Source organism: Pseudorasbora parva, chromosome 20 (assembly GCF_024679245.1).
Source record: "Pseudorasbora parva isolate DD20220531a chromosome 20, ASM2467924v1, whole genome shotgun sequence".
Taxonomy (NCBI): domain Eukaryota; kingdom Metazoa; phylum Chordata; class Actinopteri; order Cypriniformes; family Gobionidae; genus Pseudorasbora; species Pseudorasbora parva.
Window position 1 is genome coordinate 30,376,761 of NC_090191.1, and position 16,081 is coordinate 30,392,841.

The following is a 16,081-nucleotide window of genomic DNA, read 5'->3' on the forward strand; positions in this document are numbered from 1 at the left end:
CATGCTTGTGATGACATGTACCAAGTTTGGTTTGAATACGATAAAGCGTTGTGGAGATATAGCCTTTAGTGTGTTTTTGCAACCTCTACGTAAAATTTGTTTGTGCGTTTATTGAAAACGATTGGACGAATCAACTTAAATTCCATAACTTTTTGTCAGCATGCTATGAAGATGATCTGTTTCAATTTTCATGAAAATCGGAGCAACGGCCTAGGAGGAGTTAGAAAAAGTAGGTTTTTCAGAAAATTCAAAATGGCGGGAAAATTTGCATACCGGAAAATGACATCATAGGGTGAAATCGAATCGGCTTGAGCCAAGGAATCCGATGAAAAAAGAATTTTGTTTCTAGCCCTTAGGGGTCAAAAGTTATAAGCATAAATATGAGTGAAACTTTGGACAGGTGGTGGCGCTAGAGAGATTGAGTTAGAGGCACCAAATTTGCTATAGTGACAGCTCAGACTGGCCTCTATGAGTGTGCCAAATTTCACAACTTTTTACCATACGGTTCTATGGGCTGCCAGAGACTCCTATGGCGGAAGAAGAAGAAGAAGAAGAAGCAGAATAATAATAATAGGAACACTAACGATTTCAATAGGTGCCTCCGCACCTTCGGTGCTTGGCCCCTAATAATAGGAACACTAACAATTTCAATAGGTGCCTCCGCACCTTCGGTGCTTGGCCCCTAATAAATAAACACAAATATTCTGTTTATTTATACATATAAAAATTGAATGGATTTGTCACGTGAGGAGGGGGACAAAACTAATTTTGGCCTCATTAATTAATGTATGTATTTAATTTAATTTTAAGAAATATGTAACCTACTCAAAGTGGCTTGTTTGGTTAAATATATGTGTTTTAAACCAGAAGTAAATGGGCAGTTGGCAGTTAGAATACACAACATTTCAATATATATATCGGTATTTGATATATTGGTCTATGAGCATATCTGGTGACTTTGTCAAATCATATGGATTGGATGGAGATGCTTCTTGACAGGTGGACAGAGGAGCGTGTGCATGCTTGTGTGTTTAGGGCACTGGATCGATCGTGGTGTCAGAGTACCAGGTCATTCCTACAGTGGGGGTCTGGATCCAGGGCACCAAGTGTGATTGGGAAATCTTTGTATCTGATCTCTTTAATAGTAAAGGACAGGCCTTCTGGTTCACTGCTAATTTGATCTTTGCTCACAGAAAATGAGGCCCAGACACTGGCAGGACAGTTCATTTTTTTTCCCCTTGTCTCAGTAGAGGACATGTCCAGTCCTACACAGGGGGCCGTCAACTCCTCCTGCCTACGCAAGAATGGCCTCTGACCTCTGTTCAGCATCCCTCTCAATTACCCGCTGACCCTTTCTGTCATAGCAGCACAGACTGCTGGGTAATACACTGATTTTCCAGACACCTTTTTGCAGGATGCAATCTCATGGGGGAGATGGATTGTCCCGTGTGAGGGAGATAGTTTGTTTAAAACCATGTGAAATCTTCAAGGACTACCTTATTTGCATGTTGTCATGCATAAATCGACCTTGTTAAAGGTACGTTGAGGTTTTATCAGCATCGAAACAGTATGACGGGATATTAATCATGATATTTATTAGAAGCCTTTCTTAAACTTGAGCTCTCGGTTTCCAACCACACTTGCCTTCTCAGACAATCGCACATCTTTTTCCTACGACAGACACATTTACACTCTCTCATTATCACTTTTTTTCTCATTGTTCTCAGTGCCAATTAGATCTGAACAGGCTGGCTGTGACCGACATTTGGCCTTTGACATGTGCCTGCTGGACGGGTGAACTCCTGGCACACTTTGAGTTTGTTCTGGCAACTGAGTTCCTGGTGATGGATGCCGGGTCCTGAGTAATTCTGACCTTGTTCGGTTTGGCCGTCGAAGGTCATGGTGAATGCGGCAACATTTTTAACAAAGAGCTTTGATTTGTTGTCATTTGTGTGGGTCTCTGCGGGCTATGGTTGCCAGTGTTTTTTATGCTTCATTAAGACGAGGCAATGCACAAACCTTTCAGACCCAACTTGAGCTGCCTAAACGTTATTGTACATTGCGTCGGAAAGCAGATGACAAAGCAGGTGCAATGAGGAGCTGGAATGGAGGTAGAGGGATGGAAAAATGAAAAATGAAGAATGAGGAATATTTAAAAATATCTCCCTGACGCAGCACATGCCTTTACCTGTTATGTCAATACGTTCTGCGTGAGCTCAAACTCTGCAGCACTTGGCTAATTAAAAACATTGCTCTTAATTATTCAGCTGCAGCTAATTGATATTCAGCAAGACACTTTTCCTTCTAAACGACCCGTTTAATTTGACCACGGGGTCTGCTGCGCTGATGCAGAAGTCATCCTGCCGTGCGAGAGCGGAGATTGTGTGGGAAGAGGCGAGCTAGCAATTAATACAAAGTTTTTGACGTATTTATCTGTCTAAGTTTTTTTGGGGAGTTCGAGAGCTGGAGGAAATGCGGCCCATCTGTTGCTTTGAGCCACACTGAATTCTCGCTTAGCGGATACGGCATGATAAATGTCACTGGGCATCTGTTTTTATTGCTCATCTCACAAAAGATTCCTTTGTTGATAGTGTCTGGTTGTGTTTTTAAAGGAATAGTTTAGATTATAGTCAACTTAATGTCTATCTGAGGCACACTGGGTGTCTGGCTCATATTGTGCATAAACGAATTGGAATGCATTTACAGTTATTTCATTTTTGTTGACGCACTTATGGCTGGCACTGTGAAAAGACATTAGATTGAAAATAAGCCATAATATTCTTTTATTTTTATTTATTTTTATAATGGGTGTGAGTGGGAAACAACACAACACAAATATTGTCTTAGGATGGCAGTTTTTTTAAATGGGTCATATAATGAGAAATCCAATTTTCCTTGACTTTTTGAAATGGATGTACTCTGAAATCAAGTCACTTTCAGCCCTCAGAACTTCCTTCACTCTAGAAATAATACATTTTATCAAAACTAGGCAAACTTGTTCTGAATTATTGACACAAGTCAGATGAGCACTTAGAGCACATCTTCTCACATTCACAAATCAGCAATGTCTATTTGGTGTTCAAAAATTGGACTTGTTTGTTCAGCACATCCCACAGATGCTCGATTGGATTGAGATTGGGGGAATTTGAAAGCCAAGTCAACTTGTTGTTGTGTTTCTCAAACTATCCATGTGATGTAAAAGAAAATGTGATTCTTCAGACCAAGCCACCTTCTTCCATTGCTCCGTGATCCAGTTCTGATGCTTACATATATCACTGTTGCTGCTTTCGGCAGTGGACAGGGGTCAGCATGGGCACCCTGACTGGTCTGCGGCTATGCAGCCCCATACACAACAAACTGTGATTGCACTGTGTATTCTGACACCTTTTCTATTAGAACCAGCATTAACTTCTTGAGCAATTTGAGCTACAGTGGTTCATCTGTTTGATTAAAACACACAGGCCAGCCTCCACTCCCCACGCGCATCAATGAGCCTTGGCCGCCCATGACTGTTTCGCCAGTTCACCACTGTTCTATTCTTGGACCACTTTTGATAGATACTGAACACTGCAGACCGGGAACACCCAAGAGCTGCAGTTTTGAAGATGCTCGTCTAGCCATCACAATTTGGCCCTTGTCAAACTCGCTCAAATCCTTATGCCCATTTTTCCTGCTTCTAACACATCAACTATGAGGTAGGCCTGTCGTGATTGTCAATAAATCAATTAATCGCTCAATAAAAAAAGAGCTCTAATTTTTCCAGACGCGATCATTTCGATTCGCATGCTTGTTTGTTTTCCGCATCTCGCTCGCTGACTGTGCGCCTCGTCCGTTTGGGAGGTGTTTATACTCGACGCGCAGACTGGGTGCCGGCGTGATGAGATGCTTGGCCAGATTCACACAGAACTCGTGCTTCCTCAGTTGCGGACCTGCACGCAAAGTTAAAAAAATGTACGATATTTGGAAAAAGTGTACCTGCATTATTATGCCATTACCATTATTTTAGATGAAAATGTCTCAGAAAGACAAAATTATCGTTTATCGCAATAATTTCTTGGCCAATTTTTCGTCCAGCAAAAATGTTATTGTGACAGGCCTACTCAAAGGACAAAATTTTCACTTACTGCCAAATATATTCCACCTACTAACAGGTGCCGTGATAAAGAGATAATCAGTGTAATTGACTTTACCTGTTAGTGGTCGTAATGTTATGCCTGATAGGTTTGTGTGTGTGTGTGTGTGTGTGTGTGTGTGTGTGTGTGTGTGTGTGTGTGTGTGTGTGTGTGTGTGTGTGTGTGTGTGTGTGTGTGTGGGTCCAAAACCATTGTTCTTCTTCTCCAGTATTCTGTGGCAACAAATTACAATAAAATAAATACATTAATGAATGAATTAATTTATTCTCTCTCTCATATCCAGACACATGTCATGAGAGGTGTGACTTCTTGTGTGATAAATCACTTTCATTGTCCTCCCTCCCATCCTCCCCATTTCTTGTTCTTAGTGTTTGTAGTTTCACTTTCATTTCTCAGCCTCCCATCCCACTCCCTGTTCTTCATTAGTGGGATAATGGCAAACGATTGGTCATGTGACTCAGGGACCTTTGTTAGCAGTGTAATGGGATTATATGACCTGCAGGAGACTGAATGAGTGTGATGTGATGGAAATAATCCTGACAGCCTGTGTGACTGAGCGACTGAGGGCTGCCATATGCCCCCATGATGCATTGAATGAGAGGGAAAATCCCTGCGTGCACATTGGTGGCAGTACATCCCTGTCCTTTAATTGCTCATTTGATACGCTTTCACTGCTTTTGCCTACTGGTCTGTGAATGCAGCTGCTCCGTGTGTGTGTGCGTGTATGTGTGTGTGTTTCAGGCTGAAGGTCAGTGGTGGTTGCTGCATTTTTTTTTTTTTTCATTGAAAATTTGGAGCCGTAATGTCTCCTTGACTGATTACCCACAATGCTTCTCGCCCACGCAAGGGCCTCTATTGGCTCACAGACTTGAATGTGTCTGTGTTTGTGTGCGAGTGCCGGAGGGGAACATTGCAGAGGTCAGATTTGTTCTGCCAGAGGGTTGGACCGCTTCTGTCGAGGGCTGTGGGTGATTTTGGAGAGCAGTTTGTCCGTCTTCACTGCTGTAGGTGTGGGACTTGATTAAACTGCAGTTGTATTTTGCTTAATTACTTTGTTTCACACACATCCACACGCATGTCATGGGCAGCTTAATACCTACCCAAAATGTATAGTCAAAATTGATCTGCTTGATTTTCTTAATGCTGCTTGTTGGTCTCAATGTGACACTTAGGCCTCATACATAGGCTATTTTGCTATTCAATAGCCAGATGGCTATTTTGAAATTGTTTTAACAAACACAACACATTTGGACTTCATGCTGTTATGTTATGGCCACTGTCCAACCCCAAATCCCTCTTGATATAAGCCACTCTACATTTTTTAAATATTATATATTTTAAAAAATATTTTTATTTCTTAAGTTTTAAAAACCCGGGTAAGAGGATGAAAATGTTAAATTAGCAATGTTTGCTAAGGAAAGAATTACTAATTCAGTTGGCAAATACTAAACTGAGTCAGTAAGAAAGAAGAAAGTAGCATGTATGATTCAAGAGCGGTGTGCTATTACATTTTTAAGCCATTAGATATGAGTAGTTTATAAGAGCAAGCCAAAACACGTGTGGGGAAAAATCCTGTAGACTTACATTCAAGGACGGAACCAAAACACATTTAGAGAACCTAATATCAGAAAAGCAAGCTACCAACTTGAAAACCTAGCAACAAAAATACATTTGCAACCTCTGAGCAATGCCCTGACAATGGCCAACCAAAGAACAAGCAACAGTTTTCTTTAGAAAATGTAGATTCAATAATGTCACATGTTTAGATTACTATTCCTATTACTAAAAGAATGAGAAATTTGCATGTACCTGTTTGAGAAGATGAAACCGTGTAATTTTCCTTGAGAGTATTAAAACTTCTTAGTGACCTAGAAATCACAGCATACCTGTGTGGGTTTATACATGTAGAAGTCAGTGAGAAGTTCATCAGCGGCACTGGCCTCCATGAGCGCTGGAGTTAAGCTCTGATGGAGATCTGATTAGATTTAGATTAGATCAGATTGTCAGGGTTTAGATTTTAGATGAGATTTGTTGTGAAGAGCTCTTTCTCACCTTGCGACAGTGTTTGCCGTCTCTGCAGTGTGAAGCAGTGGGGTGTTTCTGTAGTACAGGGACAGTCTGTGTGTGTGCGCGCTTCAGCCTTTGAATACTGAATGTAATTATTATAGGAACTTTGTAGTTAAATTGCTGTTCTCTCTCTCTTTCTCTATGTCCTTTTCGTTCTGCTCCCTCACTCCAGCAGATGGAGAGAAAGGTAAGGCACAAGAGATTTGATTTATACATCCCATATCTTTCTCAACCTGCTTCCTGCTGCAGTACTGCATGCTTAAATAGACTATACCTCTCTCTGTCTTTGTGATTTACTGCTGAAATTTTTTTAATCATCATTTTTCTTTCATTCAATGTCATCTTCTTGCCATTGTGTTTGTACACAGCACATAAATTATTTTTCTTTCTTTGTTTCGTTGTTCATATGTGGAGCCACATTATTTAAATCTGCAATGGAATACTATTCTTTACAAAATAAATTAATCATGGATGATTGTGAATTGCTCAAACGGAGAACTTTGCATGCTGCATCCATGCTGCTATATGTTCGTTGAAATCCAACATCAAATGTATTTATTTTTGAAAATATATAAAAATTATTATTTATTAGAAAACCCACCTGCACCTCCATATGTATCATTTTTATATTTTAAGTTAAAAAAAATAGGTTCTTGTTGATTTATCAAATTTTCTAGCAACAAATGTGTATCATTTTTATATTTTAAGTAAAAACTATTTTTTTGTTCTTGTTGAATTTTTTTTTTTTTTTTTTAATTGTTAATTTTCTTCCAGTGTTTTATTTTTTTAAGAATAGGCAACAGCGCAACTACAATTACTTTAGGGCTAAACTAAACTGGGAAAAATTAGAAACACAATCAAAAAACAGTTTTCAAAAATTTTGAAAATTGAAAGGCACAAATTGAAGACACAAAGGGCAATACATATTTAAATGAAAATGAGTAAACATGGCTGAGTAACACTTTAGTATGGGGAACACATATTCACTTTTAACAATGACTTTATATACTCCTAATTTACTGCTTATGATAGTTCGTAAAGTAGTTTTTGTAGCATTTAAGTTTAGGTGTTGGTTAGGATAAGGTCATGCAGAATAAGGCATTAATATGTGCTTTATAAGTGCTAATATACGGCCAATATCCTGGTAATATGCATGCTAATAGGCAACTAGTTAATAGCAAGAATTTAACTGTAAAGTAAAGTGTTACCCATGGCTGTCAGCATACAGTATCTCCTCTCCCGCTGTGTTATAAATGAGTGAGGGTCACTTCCAGTAGCTGAAGGTCAGGAGTGACAGAGGGGGGGGAGGCATGTAAGATAGGACAGAGAATCACGGATAAGGCCATAAAGATTCTTTATTCTTCCACTGCTGATGTTATCGCTTTGTCTCTTGCATTCACACACACCAAGCCTCAAACACACAAAGATGCTTCCAGTGAACATTCCCACATGAACCATGTCATGAACGGATGCCCTTGGAATAATCAAAGGTCTTTGTCATCTCTCACAATGCCAGCAACCTGAGGCCGTAATGACTCTTTTCAGGATAGAGAATATCTACTCTGCTGCTATGTGTAAGGACTCAGGTTAGTTATGTTTGGGCCTGAAGTAATATACTCAAGTTATGTTAATAGCTCCCATCGAAATGTATATTATCATCATTTACTCATGCTTATGTTGTTACAAAACATCCATGAAGCACAAAAGGAGAAATAGTTTTTTACAAACAATAAAAGTAAATGGTGACAAAAGTCTATTAGGCTAAAAATAATAGTGCTCCATGTGACTGAAGTGCTGTAATATGCAATATAATTGTTTGTTTTTTTTTGTGTGTGTGAGGAAAAGACCAAGATATAAAGGCACAATATGTAATATTTTTTAATTTAAATACAAAATATTTATCCCAAATGTTTCCAAGAATTTTTAAATCCAGAGAAATAAGAAATTTAACTAGGATATCACTGACATCGTGTGCATTACATTTGATTCCCAGTTTTATTTTGTAGAAGCAATGGAAACATGAAAGACACTTTAATACATTATGTTTTATTAGACAGGTGAGTTTGGATACATTCATCGACTGAAAACGAATCATTGTTTTATAGCTCAACACAGTCTTATTGTTTAAATCTCGTTTTCTTGATTTACAATGAGTACCATGTTTTACCATGACTAATATCGATCTAGCTTACTGTAGTGTGCAAGTGTGTCATAGTAGCCGTCGAGCGAAAGCACAGATAGTGCTGGGTGCTATACCGGTTCATAGGAATACTGGTGTTTATTTTTATGATATGAATTTTGATGATATTGCAATACTGGTATATGTTGCTTAAACAACGTTCGGAACGCGGTGCAGTGCGACACTGTTTGATAGGGGTCCCATTTCACTTTTGCACTTTAGTCAGGACACAGCTGAGATCACATTACAGCCTATGGCTGAATCCAAAATTACCCCTCAAATAGGGCATTATCCGAAAACATAGTGGACACTATTGAGTGCACTCATTCAATCCCACATTGACGAGTGTACAGCCAATGTACACACAGCAGCTGTCCGATTTCACACTCATTTTCATTCACTCCTTTAAGTGAATTGTATTAGTGGATAACGTAGGACATGGTGATTATAAGGGGCGATTCCGGTTTCAGCCCTTGATTTAGTACAGCGGAGAATTCAAACAACATGTGGCATGCGCATGAGAGCGGTTTCTGTGCGGAAAGCCACGATGAGATTAACAACGCTCACCAGATCATATCAGACCGGAGCGAGCACATTTAAGTTTTTTATGGACATATTTCATATACTCTAGAGCTGTAAACATGAACCGGCAGCGTATATGTGCACATATTTCATCAAGTCTTCTTCAAATTAAGTATATGTGCAAACAAGGACACTGATACTACAGTCATATGTCTGATCACGACCGCGATGACAGTGGATTATTCTAGTTAAAAAATAGACTGACATTTCAAAGGAGACTGGGTAAAAAAGTAACTGCTTTATTCTGTTAAACTGACGTGTAATTTTTTAGAGGCTGTAGTGTATTGAAAATATCCTTAGACGTTTTAAATGTTCTTCCGCGTTTCTCCCTCGTTTTGGCACTTTGTTATTTTATAGGGTTAGATTTTTCAAATGCTTAAGGTGCCCTCAACTCAAATGTGTCTAATATGATACAACAGCACCATGTTACCCCATAATATGCATAACCGGAAGAAGCAAAGCGTTCGTCTGAGGCATAATAAAAGCTCCACTGCTCTCGAGCCTTGTTGCGCTTATTACTCATTACCTCATGAATATTATTTCTGTTAGTATTTATGTACCATGCATTGTATTTTTACGAATTATGTTTCCAGCCCTTTTGAGTATAAGAAAGGTGCAAGATATATACCATTTATTATAATATTTATTACATTTATTCTATTCTTCATATAAAGCTATCAAATTACTTCAGAAGAATATAGTCAATTGTTTTGTTATTTTTATGTAACATTTTTGGTGCTTTACTAAGAGCAGCGTGAACATCATGCTAAGTATCTCTTTTTGTTGTCTACTGATGCTAGAAACTCTAGCATCAGAGTTTTTTTTTTTTCTCTCTATAGTGTACTGAAAATGTATTGAATCCAATTGTGTGTATATATATATATGTGTTCTCCACAGGCTAGACAGCTGGAGGAGAGAGACAAAGAGCTCCGGAAGCAGGACGCCTTCTACAGAGAGCAAGTGGCCAAGCTGAAGGAAAGGGTATGACCTATACATTTGCAGTTACATTATCCGCAGTTCCTGAATATATAGTGATGAACGCTAAAGCACTACATTATCCCTAACATGATGTGATAACCTCAATTCTCGATAGCCGTAACTCTCTAATGTGCGGTGCAGCTGTCCTGAGCTATAGAGGCAGAGGTGAGACAGGCTGTCTTGCTTTACAATACCATGGTGAGGCAGGTTGTCTTGAACTGTAATGTGCTGCCGAGGCCCCTCGGCAACCTTGTTCACTCATTTGTTGTGTCCTCAAACTGACACCCTCCTGCAGCTCATGGTCAGATCCTCCTCTGAGCCTCTGGGATGGGAGGCATATACCTCACCTCAGACTCTTTGTCCTCAAACGGACATACACATACTAAGCTCCCAGAAGGGGGTGTGAAAGTGTGTGCATAAATGTTAGATATCTACTCTTGGCCCATTTTAAAAGTGCAGTTTGTGTGTCCATAGGTGTTTCGACAGTTTAGCTCTCTGTAACCATATCATGCAGCTTTTTCAACCTGTCTGCAATTCACATACTTTATTATTAGCAAAAAATTTACATGGAATGAAATGGCAGAATCTTACTTAGACTAATTTGATATCTAGCATTTTATGCCCACAGGTAAATGTAATTTTTTGTCAGTAGATCCATGAAATTGTGTGAAAGCAATCCGACCCAACGGAACCAGATCGTATTATCATTAATAAAGGACATTAGCTATGTAAATAGCAGTAGGACCAATAAGAGGACAGTTGTTCTTGCATGTGACTTGCATAAACACATTTTGGCATGCTTTGTAAGGTGAAAGCAAACCGAAACAAGAAGAAAATGCAATATTGTAACAAATTAAGTCCCTGTTTCAGAACAAAAAAAAAAAATCTCTTTAACACCTCTGATTTGCCTTTGCATTCAAGAAATCAACAGATATGTTTGTGATTGGCTACATTACTCAACACTACAAAACCATGTAAAAAGAAACCTTTGAAGCTCTCAAGAGCGCAAACATAGATGTCAAATGTCACCAATATGCTTTTATTATGGAGAAAACTGATCCTAGAACATCAGTTATGGGCAGCTTTTCCCTTTAAAAGATGTAAGAAGCAGCAGCGGCCAGGTGTAGGCTAGCTTACACCACTTTGAAGTCTGTAGACTCTAGATTAGAAAATAACTCAGAATATTCTTTCAAAGCTCTATTAAGTCAGTGATTAGACTTATCTTGTGTCCATGAATCTAGCTGATCTTGCACACGGCAAATTCTCTGTCTCTTTACAAGGACAGCTTTCGTAGCATTTCAGCTCTGCATGCGGAGGCGTTATTGATCACTCACAACTTCATCAATCACTTATTGAGCTCTGTTCAATATTCCTGGCACTGTGTCAACATATACATAAACACACAGACCTCACCCCTTCTGAGAGAGACATTCTCAGCTGGACATTAGTGTGTCTAAGCCCATTGGGTTTTGAATTATGATTTGTTGGTTATATACAGTGAGGAAAATAAGTATTTAAACACCCTGCTGTTTTGCAAGTTCTCCCACTTAGAAATCGTGGAGGATGGAAATATCCATCGTAGGTGCATGTCCACTGTGAGACATAATCTAAAAAAGAAAAGAAAAATCCAGAAATCACAATGTATGATCTTTTTAACTACTTATTTGTATGATACAGCTGCAAATAAGTATTTGAACACCTGTGAAAATCAATGTTAATATTTGGTACAGTAGTTTTTGTTTGCAATTACAGAAGTCTTTTCCTGTAGTTTTTCACCAGGTTTGCACACACTGCAGGAGGGATTTTGGCAAAGATCCCTCCAAAGATTCTCTATTGGGTTTAGGTCTGGAGACTTGATATGCTTCTTACAGAGCCAATCCTTGGTTGTCCTGGCTGTGTGCTTAAGGTCATTGTCATGTTGGAAGACCCAGCCTCGACCCATCTTCATATATATAATATGTATGTGTGTATATAATATATATATATATATAGAGAGAGAGAGAGAGAGAGAGAGAGAGAGAGAGAGAGAGAGACATACACGCATTCAAATTCTTGAATTCAGGTGTACAGATCACTTCCATGGCCGTAGGTTTATAAAATCAAGCGCCTAGGCATGCAGACTGCTATATGGTAGGTTATATATTAGTAGCTTCCTTAAAATCTTGTGGCTATATTTTGGTTTGCTGCAATGTTGCAAATTATTCTGGGACTCGCAGGATTGATTTTGAAAGTACCACAATATTGGGGTCTTTTTTTCAAAAATATTTTCTATTCCTCATCGTCTCTTCTCTCTACTGCAGTTTTCCCTAGCCTTTGGGCTGTAACAGTGCCAGGAAGGAAAAAGAAAAAGAGAGCGAATGAGAGATAAAGAGAGAGAAGAGAATAAAACGCTGATATATATTACATGTCTCTTTCAATTCAGTTTGCTCGTTTATCAGTGGCCTGCGTGTGACAGCCCGTCACAGCTCTGAGACGGCGGCTGCCACCTCCAGCCTACTTATTGCTGTGGCCACTCAAATTGCCTCTGAAACAATATCTATATATGAACTGTACGTTTATATACGCCTCAGATTTTCACTCAATAGTCTCTGTGAAACAATCTCATATTTAACTGACCACATTCCTCTTTTTTCACCATTTCTTTTTCGTATTCACCGGGGCCGTATTCACAAAACATTTTACCTTACCACTAAGAGTTCCCTTAAATGGCAGTAAAAGTTCTTAATTAAGAGTTTTCTCTAAAAGCCTATTCTCATTCGCTGCTGAGAGTAACTTTAACTAGGGAATGGAGAGAAGTCTTAAGCTAAAAGTAAAGGCGGGGTTGACCTCGTTGCTATGGAAAATGTCATCACACGTGCTAACTATGACCACAGTGATTGGCTGATAGGTGAGGGATCTCTGTCTGTGATTTAATTATAGAAATATTTAGTTGAACAAGGTTTCATGTTGCTTTATTCAAATAAAATGTTTAAAATAAGAATGTTGCCATATTCAAATAAAGATTTTTAAAAAGTTGGCTAAGTGTCACTAACTAAACTAGTATACTCAGCTAATTGTCAGTCTTTTACATGTCTGCATCTCGAGAGATTTCAGAATTCAAACAAAAATGTTTTATAAACAAAGTTGGTAAGGAGCATGTTCTAACTGTCTGTCTAATCAGCGTAAGAGACTGTATATACCCAGCCGAGAGCCAACTCATATAACGTTAGTCCCCTCCACAGTTTTCTGAATCCCTCCATCACCCCGTTCCTCACTCTCAGTCTGCGATATGGGGCAGAACTCTGGGTTTGGGCTATATTCCGAGCTCGGATCCCTCGACTGCTTTGGGCAGCACGTCAAATATGCTTATTGCTTTACTTTATTCAATCATTTGTTAGTGTGAACTCATAAAAACAACTACCACAAGTAATCTGACATCATTTTTTTTTTTTTTTAAGATACATTAATCATCACTATTGCCTCAACATTGTATATAGTTTCTTTGGGCGGATTGCTGCAACAGCCTTTAGGATTGTTTGTGATTTGGTCTTAGTGGCTTGGGAGTCCTCTTGACTACTCCTAGCATTTCATGGACTTAGGAGCTAGTTTTAGTGCTAAAATGCTCTTAGAGCAAAAAATTCCTAAAATAGTCCTGTTGTTCCTAAAAGTTGTTTTATGATTTTAGTCTGGTCAATGGAATTTAAATTACCTCAAGGGCACTTGACTGCTGTGGCTTTGACTTTTGACTCTACTTTAACACGTCTTCTTTTGTGTCATTGTTTCCATCCATCCATCCATCATTATTTTAATGAAAATTTCCAGTGAACCAGTTCTCAATTTTAAAGGTGCAGAGTAAGATTTTCAAGAGCACAATTCTGTCTGAAATTCTCATTAGTCAACAGAATCCTACATCAGAGTGCATTAAGTCCAAAATAAAACATTCTTAACTTTTAATCACATGATTTAGCAGCACTTTTGCTTAACAACTTTCACATTCAAAGCTTTGGTCCTGACTCTCAGGGGCTGTTACCTAGCAACACTGTATGTTGTATTTGTAGTAACCCGTAATGAAGCTACATATGCATTTCAATGTAAATAGCTCTTCTCTGCATCTTTCAAACAATGCAGCAGAAATGTACAGAGATGGAGAGGAAACAGGGAGGCACCTAATTTAATAAAAAAAAAAAAAAATGTATTTATTATTACAGGCTATCATAAAAAAAAACAAGTATAGGCTACTAATAATAACATTAGGTATGGTTTGAATGTATTTTATTATAAATATGTCGCTATATTGCAGCGCTCCCTTAGTGTTTCCTGTGTCCCAAGTGCATATTATTAATCCTAAATAATAGCTATGTGACATTAGTCATTTTCTATACTATTTAGGGCAGATTGCACATTGAGATGCAGGGCATATCTGTTTCACGGTTGGCAGTGTGCAGGTACTCCTTATATGTGTGCACTAACTCCGACTGGAGTTACCATAATCCTTCACGTCACTTTTTTTGTCTTTTTCCATCTCCAAACCAGTTCACAGCCTTTATTGCAATTTGAATAATTTTGTAAAAACACATCTGTTTTTGCTTTTTAAACAGCCAGAGGTTTCAATTTAATAAGTTACAGGCTCATTTATTGATACAATTTTTGATCATAAATTATATTGATGATAATAAATATCATAATAATATTGGGCTTGTTTTTGAAGCTGTGGTTGCTTATTTGTCTCGCGAGAGTTGTCAACACTGATGTCTAGGTGCTTGATTTTTAAACCTTTGGCCATGGAAGTGATTGCTAGTGATTTGTACACCTGAATTTTTTTTTTTTTTTTGCTGTCAGGAAGTTTTCCATGCTTCCTGACAGCATTGTTAAGTGAAGAGTGTGAATTTTTTTATTTGACATCAATGTGTGGTCATTATCTCTTCCTCCCTGTAGACGAGACTCTGGAAAGGGACAACGTCTGGCTCCGCACGAAACCTCGTTAATTTAATTAGCAGAGTTTTATCTAGACAAGAGACACAGCTTGAGCTTTGCACTCAGAGTCATGTCCGCTTGTTTTTATTTCCAGCCACAAGCATAGTAAAATTTAAATAGTTAAACATTTCTTATCATTTGCTTGTGGCCTTGTCATTCCAAACCCATGTGGTGTTCTTTCTGAGTTGTAAAATGTCACCAATCTGTCACTCTAAAAATGTTTTCTATGCTTTCTTTTGCCATTGAGTTACAACATTTGTGTTTATATGGGACATTTCCACTCGTCTGTTTTGTTTCACAGTCTCCCGCAGTAAGAGGTAGCGGTGGAAGGATTGACTCCACAGGCCTCTGTTCTGCTTTCCTTCCCTGTTTGCAGTCGCTAGCTTTGATTTGTTAAAGCTCTGTCTCGCGCCTCCGCCTGTGCACTGCAGAGCCAATATGGCCGCCGTGCTGTTGAGCCATAATGGCTGTCTCAGCGGGGGTTTCCCTCCACATCCTCTCTGGTCTGTGAGAGATAACGCAGCCTGCTGATTACTGCACCACTGCTCAGATCTCTCATTATAAAGCCTGTGAGATTTAATTTGAACATGGGGTTGTTTCTCAAAACACCAACTATATGCACCGTCAGTACCAGGAGTAGTTTTTATGAGATTCTTTCATTAGTTCATAACACCCCTGTGGGCATCAGATTAAATAAAGTTTTATTTTAAGTTTCCTGAAAACAGAAGGCAAGGAGGAGCTTCACAGCTTCTGTGTGGAACAGGTAAAGACCGGTAATTGCTTGCTAGGGAAATTGATACTGCAACAATGTAGCATAACACATACATACATAGGCTACTTATATATAAGGGGTCCTCTCTGTGATTTGTTTGTTGGAACTCATGACTTTGATTTTGCAGACAAACGATTTTTGTTATTAAAACAGTTCTGTCTATTGGACCACATGACTTTGTCGGTCACAGCAGATGAGTTTGTTTTTGCAGGCAACATGGTTTATTATTTCTTAAATATACCTAAGAAGAAATAAAATGCTTATGTTTGCTGAATTGAAACCTCTATTTGTTTAGTTGGACCCATAGACCGTAAAAAAATATGGACGACTCGACATCATCTGTTTCCGCTTGGCAGATTTGACGCTTTTAGGCGGCCTGCACGGCGCGGACATCTTGGGACCGAGTCTGCGCAGTAG

The 16,081-nt window shown here is 38.8% G+C and overlaps 1 protein-coding gene across 6 annotated transcripts in view; it reads left to right on the forward strand.

Annotated features, from left to right (window-relative positions):
* chchd3a (coiled-coil-helix-coiled-coil-helix domain containing 3a) overlaps positions 1-16,081 on the forward strand; it is a 95,048-nt gene that overhangs the window by 57,214 nt on the left and 21,753 nt on the right. For 4 of the 6 annotated variants that reach the window (XM_067427022.1, XM_067427024.1, XM_067427025.1 and 1 more), the window contains 2 exons: positions 6,373-6,387; positions 9,859-9,942. In XM_067427022.1, coding sequence (XP_067283123.1) covers positions 6,373-6,387; positions 9,859-9,942 — 99 coding nt within the window. The remainder of the gene's footprint in view (positions 1-6,372; positions 6,388-9,858; positions 9,943-16,081) is intronic. The other 2 variants (XM_067427023.1, XM_067427027.1) reach the window with 1 other exon arrangement.